This window comes from Xiphophorus maculatus, chromosome 19 (genome assembly GCF_002775205.1).
Source record: "Xiphophorus maculatus strain JP 163 A chromosome 19, X_maculatus-5.0-male, whole genome shotgun sequence".
Lineage (NCBI taxonomy): Eukaryota > Metazoa > Chordata > Actinopteri > Cyprinodontiformes > Poeciliidae > Xiphophorus > Xiphophorus maculatus.
The window spans coordinates 24,821,513-24,833,917 of NC_036461.1; the positions used below are offsets into that span (position 1 = coordinate 24,821,513).

General features: G+C 39.7%; 2 protein-coding genes across 4 annotated transcripts; one reads left to right on the forward strand and one right to left on the reverse strand.

The window, feature by feature from the left end:
* Positions 1-375: 375 nt before the first annotated feature.
* fuca2 (alpha-L-fucosidase 2) lies at positions 376-5,005 on the reverse strand. The gene is made up of 7 exons (XM_005799223.3): positions 4,712-5,005; positions 3,779-3,963; positions 3,274-3,613; positions 2,992-3,202; positions 1,984-2,174; positions 1,098-1,206; positions 376-910 (listed from the first exon to the last, which is right to left on the reverse strand). Exons 1-7 carry the CDS (start codon positions 4,900-4,902, stop codon positions 773-775), a joined length of 1,365 nt encoding a protein of 454 aa, XP_005799280.1. The 5' UTR covers positions 4,903-5,005; the 3' UTR covers positions 376-772.
* Positions 5,006-5,114: 109 nt separating this feature from the next.
* On the forward strand, positions 5,115-8,384 carry tatdn3 (TatD DNase domain containing 3). Of its 3 annotated transcripts, none has more exons than XM_023352497.1 (10): positions 5,115-5,308; positions 5,387-5,419; positions 6,441-6,514; positions 6,620-6,704; positions 6,788-6,850; positions 7,105-7,214; positions 7,595-7,650; positions 7,741-7,853; positions 7,937-8,076; positions 8,150-8,307. In XM_023352497.1, the coding sequence occupies exons 1-9, from the start codon at positions 5,255-5,257 to the stop codon at positions 8,033-8,035; spliced, it is 687 nt and encodes a 228-aa protein (XP_023208265.1). In that variant the 5' UTR covers positions 5,115-5,254; the 3' UTR covers positions 8,036-8,076; positions 8,150-8,307. The 3 variants fall into 3 exon arrangements, with proteins under 3 accessions (XP_023208265.1, XP_023208263.1, XP_023208264.1); XM_023352495.1 differs by having other exon boundaries at positions 5,131-5,308; positions 7,937-8,017; positions 8,150-8,384; XM_023352496.1 differs by having other exon boundaries at positions 5,138-5,308; positions 7,940-8,017; positions 8,150-8,384.
* The last annotated feature ends 4,021 nt before the right edge of the window (positions 8,385-12,405 follow it).

Genomic DNA, 12,405 nt, shown 5'->3' on the forward strand with positions numbered 1-12,405 from the left:
ATATGTCATAACAATGACACTCAAAATTATAATTGTTACTTTACAGATGAGTTACTTTTAAAATGCAGTTAAATTTTAAAGCCAATTACAAAATAAAATCACATTTATTATAGGACTGAAGTCCTAAGGCTGAACCTTTTAAAGCCAATAATAAAATATAAAATCACAATTCTGTTAAAAATTCATAACGTTAACTTTCAGTCATATTTAAAGCTATTAAATGATGCAAAGTCATAATTTTGACTTTTAAACTTAAATGATCAGATTCTAAACCTAAACTTTGACCAAGGCATATATGTGTATCCCATAATTACAGCAAAGAAGCTGTTGACTAACTTGACACAATAAACAAAAAACTGCAGAGACCTTTTTCTATCAGATTCAATTAATGTATTTATTGACTCACATAGAAAAAGAGGGAACGACCAGAACATCACCCAGTAAAAGATATAATAGAAGATTTTATGAAATAGTTCAGAAATTTCTTAAGTGCAAAAATCTGTAGCAATCAGTGCTGATAAAACTCGACTTTCTGCATGAGATAAAAAAAATATACATATATATATATACTGTATATATATCCAAATTTAATAGTGCAAATCACAAAATAATTCAGCATGGCTGATCTTCAGAGCTGATTTTTTTTTTTTAAATATACAGTACGTATAAAACAAGAAAAACAGATTAAAGGTAAGTCATTGAAGCAGGAGAGCAGAGAGTCTCTTCTAGCCAGCAGCGTTGCCACTTCCTGTTGGAGTGAAGTGCTTTTCCTTCATGAGGCTCCTGTCAGCTTCAGAGTCCAGGCCCACTGGCACGGCATCTTCCTGAAGGACAGCTGAGGCAGAAGCACCTGCAGTCCGCTGGGCTGCACAGGCGTCCACTGCAGAGGGCCGTGACCCACCAGCTCCACCTTTTTAAGGCCAGAGAAAATTGATAAACCACCGTGCACATTAACAAGGAGCGTTAATGGTTCTGTGCAGGTTCTAAATCATTTACAAGTAACCTCAAATTTTTCAGTAACTACGTTTTTTTTTTGTTTTTTTTAATATTTCAACGCAGTCGTAGTTCTACCCGGCAACAGATTTTTTTTTTTTTACCTGCGTCTGTTTCTGGGTAACCACGGGTTCATTCAGGATCACCGATCCATCATCCGGCCAGTCCAGTAAAATGGCGAAGATCGCCTTTTCCTGAGGTTTGGACGTGTACCTGCGGAAGAGGGAGTTCTGCTTTTAAAACACATGTATTCAAGTTTTCTCAAATCAATTTTTTCTTTGAATTCAATCAATTAAAGTCCGAAATGAGCCACGATCCAATCACTATGAAGCTTTTGTCTCTGTCTGAGAGGCTTCCGGGGCAGAGGAGGCGCTCTGTTCACATTAGGGCTGAAACAATTCATCAGATTAATTGTGATTAATGGATTACTGGCATGATCATTTAGTGATTGATTAACCGCAACACGCTCTAAAACATGGCATTTGCTGAAAAAACAACAACCTCAGAGCAGTAATTAGGTCAAAGCTGAATATTTATTCATTTTGCTTTTAAGATATTTGCTCAACTACCCAAAACTCCTCAAGTGGATTAGTTTTAGCTTCACCCAATTACAATTCTGTGGGGAAAAAACTACAAAAAAAACCTCCCTTCAATCCGTCTTTGCTATCATATCATTACTCAAAAAACACAACAGCAGAAATGTTAGTATTTTTTCCAGCTCTCTTGCTACAAATGGCATGCCAAAGGAATGCACTGTTATTGCATTCCAGGCAATAAATGTTTCTTTTCTTATTTGAAAAGGAACTTAATTATTTGCTTATTTGAATTTTCTTATGTACGTCTAACACCGCATAAACAAAAAAAATCTGTCGGTGGTGTCGATTTTCTTTTATCCGAATACTTGATTCATCGTCAGAGCGATCAACAGAATACTCGACGACTATAGTAAATGTTAGTGGCGGCTTTAGTTCACGAGGTTCAGATGCCCACCAGACGTTTTTGGTGACGTTCTCCTTCTGAGCCCGCCACGCCGTCGTGTTGTAGATGGCCTCGCCGTTCACCTTCAGCCACTGGCCCATCTGCCTGAGGCGCTCCTCGAAGATCGGGGCGATTCTGCCGTCGTGCGTCGGGCCCACGTTCATCAGCAGGTTCCCTCCACAGGACACGGTCTCCGCCAGGGTCTGACGGCACACGCACAGGAAGCAGTGGGAGTAAGAAATGTGACCAGGGATGGGAAATGGAAAAAAAAAAAAAGGCAAGAGTGAAGAAATATCACAACTTTAAAACAGTTGGAGGGAATCATTTATTCTAATTATTGTACGATGAAGAGGCTCGGGGTTCCCACACTTTTCACGCAGTAAAATTTAAAACACTTTTTAAGCGTTTTCAAGGTGGGTTTTTCAAACTTTTCCAGAAGAAGTTCCAGAAAACGTTTGTTTAGGGTTTTTTTCCTCCACTCCTGTGCTGCGCTGAATGTCCTTCTAAGCCACCAACACATCCAGCAACCTGGGCGAGTTTCCAAGGTGCAGACAAAAAACGCCAACTACCCACCCAGCCAACAGAGAGAAAAAGGTGTCTGTTCTGTACTGCAATAAAAAGCTGTCCGACCCAAAGTAAGACGCTGGTTCCAGTTTTATAAGTGACCGCAAAGAAAACCGAGACGAAAACCTTCCAATTCTCTTCTGCTGTTTTCTGCTTCTCTCTAAGATTAAAACATATCCCAGCTGTATGTACAGGTATTATGAGTGCTGATCCTAAATAAACATTAATCCAGGTTTCTACTAAATGACCTGATCAGGTTCCTCCTTTATGTTGTGATACTTGTTGTTTTATAACTTCAATATAGCCCAACATCGCTAGACAGTGCTACCAGCTCACTGAAACATAAACACTTGATTTAGGATGTATAAGTGAAAGATTGCAGCAACAGAAGTTCATTGTTTAGTGAAGGAACTCGGGTCTGCTCGCCCCAGGTCAAGAAAGTTTTGGGTTTCTCACCGCCACGAGCTCCTCGATGGCGATGTAGTCGCTGAGCGGAGCGTTGCGTCTGTAGCCCCAGGACTTGGAGTCGATGGTCATGCAGTTTTCCCATTTGTGCTTGAGCAGATGTCCTGGCTGGTAGCGGTCATTACAGGTGTAATACCCACCGTGTTTGCAGATGCAACCGGAGCCCCAGCGATCGTTCGTCACAATGGTGTCTTTTACCGGACTGTCAAACAAACACATCACATTACGTCCATCGATGAAAACAGCTGAAAGTTTCCTCGTTCGCAAGCCTACCTGTCATTGTAGAGCCAGGCCAGGAAGCCCGTGCTGTTCCAGTACTTGTCGGGAGCATTTCCATCGCCGTCGGACCACAGGACCTCTGGTTTGTACTTCAAAACAAGGTCGTAAAGCTCGGGGAGAGTTTTAGTGGTAGGGAAGTAGTTTGTAGTGAAGACGTTGGCGGCATCTTGGTCAAAGAGCGGGTTGAACCACTCGAACAGAGAATGGTACAGCCCCAAACGAAGGCCACCCTGGGCGCGCACGGCACTCGCCACTTCATCCACCAGGTCTCGCTTTGGTCCCACGTCCACGGCGTTCCAGTTCCAGGAGTTTTTGGAGCCCCAAAGCGTAAATCCTGAGAGAAAAAAATTCACCAGCAAAAAACAGCACAGCTCGTGACATCAACACAATCGGCAAAGGTCAGGAAGTTAATTTTCTCAAACTCTACAACATGCAAGTTTGAAATCCCTTGAACAGAAAAGCAACTTTCACATCCTAGTGGTAGTTTTCGCTTGTTTACCTTCATGGTGTTTCGTGGTCAACACAATGTACTTTGCCCCCGATGCAACAAAGATGTCCGTCCACTCTTTGGCATTGAAGAACTCAGCTGTAAACTGTGGTGCAAAGTCTTGGTACTTGAAGTCCGGAGGATAGTTTTTCTTCATGAAATCGACATACTCCGGGATTTTTTTCTGCCAGTAATACCTGGAAAACAAACACACATCTGACAAATCAGAGGAGGTCAGAAACAAGAAAGTCCTGATAGCCTTACGAATTAAAGAATTACACAAAAGAAACAGCTATGGAGCATTAATGAGCAAGAGGCACTGAAAAAGGTTGAGATCATGGGTTAGTATAATGCACTAAAGAAGGTTTTAGACCCTCCAACACAACGTCTTGTGATGTTTTCTGTCATCTCAAACCAGGTTTTCTGACTTTATAGTTCTTCTCTGGAGATGCGTGTAGAAATCAAGTCAGCTTAGCCCTGATCAATGACGAGAATGTAGAGTTACAAGTTGGACGTTTGTCTTGGTTCGACACTAGAAGAGGGTCGCTTTGGGGTTTGAGGCCATTTTCAACACTTTTACAAACAACAGTTTATTTCTGCAAACACAGAAAGCTGCTGAAAATAATTTCTATCGATGTAGAGATTATTATAAATTAAAGTATTGCAATCACAAATAAAGCGACAAAGAACGGTCAAGTAAAGACATTTTTCCTGCTTTGCTGTGATGACGTTTTAGACAATTAAAGTACTCTAGAAGATAGCCATTTTCACTTTCATTTATCATTTCAGGCTTTATCTCCTATGGGCCAGGGCACCACACCCTGAGGGTCTCCTCTACGCCCATGCAGACACACCTACTCATGCTCAGCCTGAGTACCAACATCAACAGGACATCCTGGCTCTCTGTAAGGTCAAAACTGTGCTTGAACAAGAGGAAGAGCTCACCAGAACCACTCGCTGCCGAAGCTGGGCACAGAAAACACCCCCCAGTGTATGAAGATGCCGAACTTGGCCTGGTCGAACCACTCTGGCAGCGGTCTGGAGTCGATGGACTCCCAGGTCGGTTCGTATTTGGCCGTGGTGAAGTCAATCGTCATGGTCCAAACCAGGAGGCAAGCCACTGTTAAAGCTCCCATTTTTGAGAGAGGTCTGGCAAAAATGATCCGGTCGAGCAGGTTGGGTGGTAATATGAAGCTGGGAAACCACGGGAACTATCACATGATGCTCTAAGTACTTAGAAACTACGGTCAAAATAAAACCACTTCTTCCTTAAACTACTGGGATGCGTTTGATTTTAAAAAAGGAACTTGCCGCTACGACGCAACGAACGAGCACGAGAGAACACCGCCCTCCCGGGATGGGCGGGATTAGATTTTGAGCGGTCCGGGTTGCACGCATGCGCAAAGCTGCATTTCATGCAGGAAGTAGGGAATGTTTGGGTTTTGAGAGCTGAACAGACAAAAAGAAAACAAAAAACAACCATCCCACATGCGTGGCTTCATTGACTGCCACTGTCATATCTCTGCTGGGGATTTTGACAAGGTGCGAACCAAAAATAAATTATTGGTTTTTAACCCTTTGAAACAATTAATGAAGTTTTAACCGTTTTCTTCTCGACAGGACGTGGAAGAGGTGATCGAGAATTCAAAGGAGGTGAGTTTTCACAGCGAAAATGCTTAAACCTTATCCACGTTTTCTCATGCGACAAATAAAAACGAGCATTTTAAAGAGGATTTTTATATGATGAACAAAGTCAAAGTGTTTCTTTAAATGTGCAGTATGCGTCTATTTGTGCATGTAAAGCAGCAACAGGCTATGTACAGAACATTTTTTTAACAAAAGGCTGCAAACATCAGCTGGATTCTTATAGCTGAAATGAGAAAAACTGTTCAAATTACAACAAACGCTTGAGTTTATTAGGATCATAAAGTCTAGCAGCTCCTGGGAGGAAGGCTCTGCGTTATTTTAGCTAAAGCTAATTGCCGAGGCAACATTGTTGCAGATACCTGCATTTTACACAGTCAGACTCTTTTTGCCCAGTATGTGACTAGATTTTATTTTACCATGGTAGAGGGAACTAACATATAAACACCCCAATAGATTGTTAGATGCAGAAATGGTTGAGAGGAATGTATTCTTTTTCTTTTACTTCAAAACTTTGTGTCGGTCTATTACATAAAATCTATATCAATAGTGTGGTTGTATTTGTGCCTGTCACAAAATCAACAGATTCTTACTGGACGATAAATTGTCCTACAAGGTATTACGATAAACGATAATATTGTTTAGAGACCATTTTCAACGGCAATATAAATAATGCAAGAACACATTCTCAAAGGTCTAATGAACATTTAACACTGGAACTGGAAGATATTTTAAATATACAAAATAAATAAAACAACAAATAAAACGAACTACACAAAATTGTCCTTCAAAAAAGGGGCCAGTTGAGACCAATGAAAACTGGAAACGTTTGGTCATTCAGAAAGAGAGAAAAGAGAAAACAATAAATCAGGTAAATGGAAATTAGTGAATTCATTTTAATTCATTGTCCGATTATTGCTTATTGGTTGCTTATTGTGATAGGCTGAGTTGTATTGTGACAAAATATGAAAGGAAGGAAAAGGGGTATGAAAAGCAAACTACTGTGAATTAATGTAGTTTTATTACCCAGGCTGGCTTGCTGGCACTTTTGGCTGTGGCTGAGCATGCTGGGGAATTTACCAAAATCATTGAGCTGTCTCAGAGGTAAAAACAAAATAAATAAAAAAAATAAAAATAATCTAATACAGTGAAAACCTTTTTTTTTATGTTTACTATGTTGCTAATTGTATTTTTTTTTCTTCTTCTCAGATTTCCAGGTTTTATTTTCCCCTGTTTGGGAGTCCATCCTGTTCAGGACGTTTCCCCAGAGCAACAGAGGAGTGCTTCTCTTCAGGTTACAAAGCAACATGTCAACATCTGAATTTAAATACGCATTAGTAGCTCTGCTGTTTCTATTAAAGAGCGTTTTCATTACAGGACCTTGATGCAGCTCTACCCGTCATAGAGAAATACAAAGATCGGCTTGTCGGAGTTGGAGAGGTAAAGATTCGCATGAGTATTCAGTCGTTGTTGTGTTTGGAGACCTGAAGTCAGTTAAAGTTGTTAGACGGACAAAAATGTCTGTTTGGATTGTAAAGGTTGCAAATCCATGGATTAGACCTAACAGACAAGAGCATCTCCAGATCATTCACAGACATTTCAAATAGCAAAGCTCTCAAATATCACTGTGCTGTGTTGGTGAGGCGTCTCTGATGCGATGCAAACTGGATTTTCCATTATTTGTTTCTTCGTAGGTTGGCTTGGATTTTACTCCCAGGTTCGTCAGCGGCGAGTCTGATAAGGAGAGTCAAAAGCTGGTTCTCATACATCAAGCACAGGTTGCCAAGGAGCTGGATCTCCCTCTGTGAGTTTTCCCCATGTGGAGATGGTTTGCGTTATAATATTGTTCTTCATATATAAAGTCGGATTTTTTAAAATTAAATAAAATTGGCAAATTCTGCAGAAATTTCACTTAAGGCGTTTTTTATACAATATTAGAAGTATTGTATAAATACAATACTTCTAATATGAAAATAAACAAATGATCAAATTCTTTTTTTAAAAAAATAAGAAAATAACATTTTGTATTGCAAATAAAAGCAATAACATGATTTCTTTAGTATATAAAAAATGACTTCTAACATCAATATTAGTCAATTACTAAATTAGTTGAGAATTATTTCAATAACTGATTCATCGCGATCAATTATTTCAGTGCTAATAAAGGATTTTTTTTTTTTTTAGAAATGTTCATTCAAGGTCTGCAGGACGACCCACCATCCACCTCCTGAAGGAGCAAGGTGAGCAGATAACCCTGGCGTGTGTGTTAGTGTGGAAGAGGCATTTACTGGTTTGACGAGGCAGCTGCAGTTCCTCTACTTTGCCACTAGGTGTCGATAAAGCCCTTCTTCACGCGTTTGATGGGAAGCCTTCTGTTGCAATGGAGGGAGTGAAGGCTGGATATTTCTTCTCTATCCCCCCATCCATAATACGGAGCGAGCAGGTACAGAGGATGAGCTCATATTTGACACGGTCTTTAACAGAAATTATGTTTACACTGGAATGTTTGCTGCATTTCCCACCAAGAAGCAGAAACTCGTAAAACAGCTGCCTCTGGAGAACATCTGTTTGGAAACCGATTCGCCTGCTCTCGGCCCAGAGAAGCAGGTAAAGGACAGGAACTGACCCACACGCCTCTGTGCTACAGTCAACTCTAAATCCTCAAGGTTTTTTTTTTTTTCCCTTAAAGCTGTTGCTTAGCTTAGCATAATGTGTGTTTATAACTCTCCGCGTTAACAGGTCAGAAACGAGCCCCGAAACATCTGCGTCTCTGCCGAGTACATCAGTAAGGTCAAAGGCGTGTCGCTGGAGACAGTGATGGAGGTGACGACCCAGAATGCCCTGCGGCTCTTCCCCAAGCTCAAGTCTGCCATCCGACCCTGACGGTCACGTCAGCGATCCAGAATATTTTCTCGTAAGATAACTTCTCGTAAGAATGTGTACATCACTATGTGATTAAAAGCTTTTAAAATCACGGCTATTGAGGGATTTTTTTTTTCGTACTTTGTAAGAAAAACAATCTACTGAACAATCTCCTTACCAATTTAAATATTCGAATTTTCTGTTAATAGTTCTTCAGACTTGTTTATCTCGCAAATTTATTGCAGCGATGGAGTGACATTTTATTTACAGAACTGGTGGGGATACTTCCAAAGTATCCTGTATTTTATGGCCCATATTAATGTCATTTGTTTTAACTGGTTTTTTTTCTTTTTATGTCGTTGACCAATCGTCAACAATTTGAAGACGATGACAGCCAGATTTAGGCGTTTGCTTCACACCTTATTTGTTTTTGGTGTTTTCTGATGGCGGCGTAGCTTTTTATAAAGAACAAATCATCTCAGAATTTCCTGCTTTATGTGAACGCACCCCTAAAAAACGTTGAAGTTGACGTAATCTCTGTGTCGCTAGCGGACCCAAACTGTCTCTATTTCACCAGATTGTCGAGGAATTTTGTGTTTCCAATCCATGACTTCTTCGCTTTCCTGGTGATATAACTATGACCTGACAAAGAGTCTTATTTCCTTTGAGCACTCTTCATAATGGGAAAGACAAGAAAAGCTAACACTCAAGTGAGTCAAATGTTTAAGGATTTTCATGAGTGTAAAAATGGCTACAACAAAAAAAGCTTCACCAGTTTCTACCTTTAGAGCTACAGCTGGGCTTTAAAACAACTGAAACTGACAAACTGGGCAAAGATGCTAAGGTAAAATAAACAGAGCTCATTGTTGGGAACATTTATGGACATTACATCAAAGTTATGCAACATTTAAGATTGGTTCCAATGTCATTAGTTATTGTTAGAATTTAAACGTCTTTAATAGAAAAGGGGAAGCAAGCATTCAGTGTTATGGCTCCTACCTGCCTGGAATCAGCTCCAGTCTGAACTCAAGGTGTCAGAATTGATTTCATTGGTTTTATTTCGAGCGGTTCTTAAAACCAGGCAACGAGATTCTATTAAACGGTGTCACTGCTTTTAAATTGTTTCCTATTGTTTTACACTCGTGCATATGTATTAATTAGTTTTATTTTGCAGCCAGGTTGCTGCGTATTTCAGACTTCTGCCCAGGTCCCTCTTGAAAACGAGACCTAGATCTCAACGGGGTTTACCTGGTTAAATAAAGGAAATTAAAAAATAAAAAATTTGCTGTGATTGGAGAGAAAGAGTCGGTCGAGTTTTGAAATAAAACGTTTTCCTTTTCTTGCTTGGTGTGGGATTTCACTTGCGCAGCACTTTTCGGGCCTCCTTTGTGTATTTTGCTTAAAAGCAAATCTGCAGGTGGACAGGTTTAACCCAACACAGATAAGTACCTCTAAGGCACGCTGCTAAAACTCAACCAGAATGTGGTTTGGCGAGGCGCAGCTGGAATAGGGAGGATCACCTCTGAACAAACCAGGTCGCCGACTGGAACATTCAATAGTAATTATGTATGAATCTCTTATGGCAGACTTGACCTGAAGATGTTACATGCCATGTGTAACAGATCTCTAATAAACTATCACAACCTAAGGATTGAAGATCAATCAGTCAGCCGTTGTGAAAGGAGTAAAAATATTCAGGAATTGACGATGGATGAATTAATGTCCTACCATCAAGCTCAAAGTGATTAAAAATTGAACATTCTGCTATTGTTCCTAAATGTCACTTCTAAGCTACAATCTTTTGGGGGAACTGTTTTGAAGACATATGAAATCAGTGTATTGATCTGCTGACAATCCCAGTAATTGCTGCTGCGTTTGTGTTTACGTTTGGGGCTCCTGATGGGATTAAGTCGATGCTGACGTGCAATCCGACGAGGCAACTTCTTGAGCCTATCTGTTGTAGATTGGCCCACCGCAATGGACTTTATTCAAGCCCACTTTATCCAGCTGATCCAGAAATGTGTCGAACTGACCAGAAATCTGGGGTATATAATTAACTCAAAAGTCAGTTAGGCAGGACATGTTAAAAAGTTGTACCTGGTCCATAATGCTGGTCTTCATATAAACCACCCAGACAATTGACTTTGATTGGCGGGCTGCTGATCTGTAAAGGTCAAACAACCGACTCACTTTGAATTTCCTGTTGTCTCAAAGGTGCTGAGCAAACAACGTGTCATTCTGTAAACCTGAAGACCTTAACTAATTGAAACAGGCTGTAAACAGGACAGCTAGCGATCGAACGAATTTAATTCTGATAAACAACTGATGTCCACTTGATGTTTGATGTCCTGTTCCAGTGAGAAGCTTGATTTGTTCTATGTTCCAGCAAGACAACAGCCTGTTGGAACAAAAGAGTGGTTTTCTACTTTTAACTCATTTATTTACTAAACCGTTATTTAATCAGGAAGTCACTATTGACGTTCAGACTCTTGGTCAAGATAGAGTAGATAAAGCATTCTTCTGGGATTTCTTTACCAAGACTTCGACATCAACCCTGCTAAAGTGTTGTGGACTATGTTCAGGAGTCTGGCAAACCAATCAGTTTGAATACACTCCAAAAATTCAAATCTACAAACAGAAATAGTCCAAAAGCTTGCTGATAGCTAGAAAAAATGTTAAAGTACAACTTGCTAGCACATATTCTCGACAGACGGTGCGGACCAAGAAATAATCTCCTAAGCTGACGTGCACAAACTAGTTAACTTTTAAGAAAATTCGTTTTAGACACAGCTTTGCTCCTACAAGGCGTCTGATCAGGATCTGATCAGCCATTTGTGGAATTTTATTTACTTGTTTAAATGAGAACACTGCATGGATTTCAGCCAATTTTGTCAACAATGACAAACACATGAAAGCGATTTTTGAAAAAGAACCAGGAACGAACAGATTTTTATCAACAACAACAAAAATAAGTCATTTCTGGTGTATATGTTGCATTAAGATGATTTTAAAGTTTCAGTAATATTTCTGGCAGAACTGATGCATCACCAACCACAAGCCCAAACTTACCACTTAGCCCCACCATTAATACATATTTATTACATACAGTCTATACATTGACATCATTCCAGTCAACACAAGAGGTAAGTAGTCAGAATGAGAGGAGTTACTCAGGTCAGCTAAAGAACTTTGATTTCATAATCCATACCACTGAACTGGATCATCGAGTAACTCTTTAAGGTGGTGCAAGCAGAACATTTTAGACATTTTACAAGTGGGAAATAAGCATGTAAACCAATTAGATGGAAAAATGTGAGCCTCACAAACAGATTTTGATCAGTTTTATTGTTAATATTTGCTTCCACAATATATCCATTATGGCTTGGGAGTAATCTGAATCAAACTCTCACTCAAATATGTGAAGTCTTGAAATTTTAATGCAACTCAGACATAAAGTATGTAGTGTGCTTATGTGAAGTAATGTGCAAACTTAACCCCTAACCCTTTAGTGGCATGGAGTATTAAATCAAACCGCTGTTGTAATGTGTTGTGTCGATATGCCGCACCTAATGCGGTATGCTGACCTACAGCAATTCTAGATGAAAACTCATGCTTTAAACTTTTTTATTTTTAGTTCAAAGGAATCTATTCATGTTTATGCCGCTGGAAACATTTTTGTTTGAGTCTTTGTGCGGTGCAACACAGCTCGGTTCAACTCAAACTGAAACCCTATATCCTAATGAAATAGTCAAAGCAGTACCTACCAAACATTTATCACTCTGATTAAAGAAAAACGAAGTATAAACGTTTTTTTAAATTAAAATATGTCACGAACTAAACTACAGTAAACAAAACTACTATCACAATTACATACCCATATTAGACAAACACACATTTTTGGCAGTAAAGGAACGCCATAAAAAAAATGCTGGTCTGCAGTGCTTAGGAGTACCTCTTGTGATGTCACTGGCCAAATTGTGAAAAAATAATAATTTTGGAAGTAGCTTTGCTTTCTTCAGCTCTGACGTGAAACCTATACATTTGGTGACATAAATACATTCATCTTTACTCAGTTGTGTTTTTATTGTTTTATGTTAGCCATTTATTTGTCTCGCTGGACTGTGCTTTGCTAT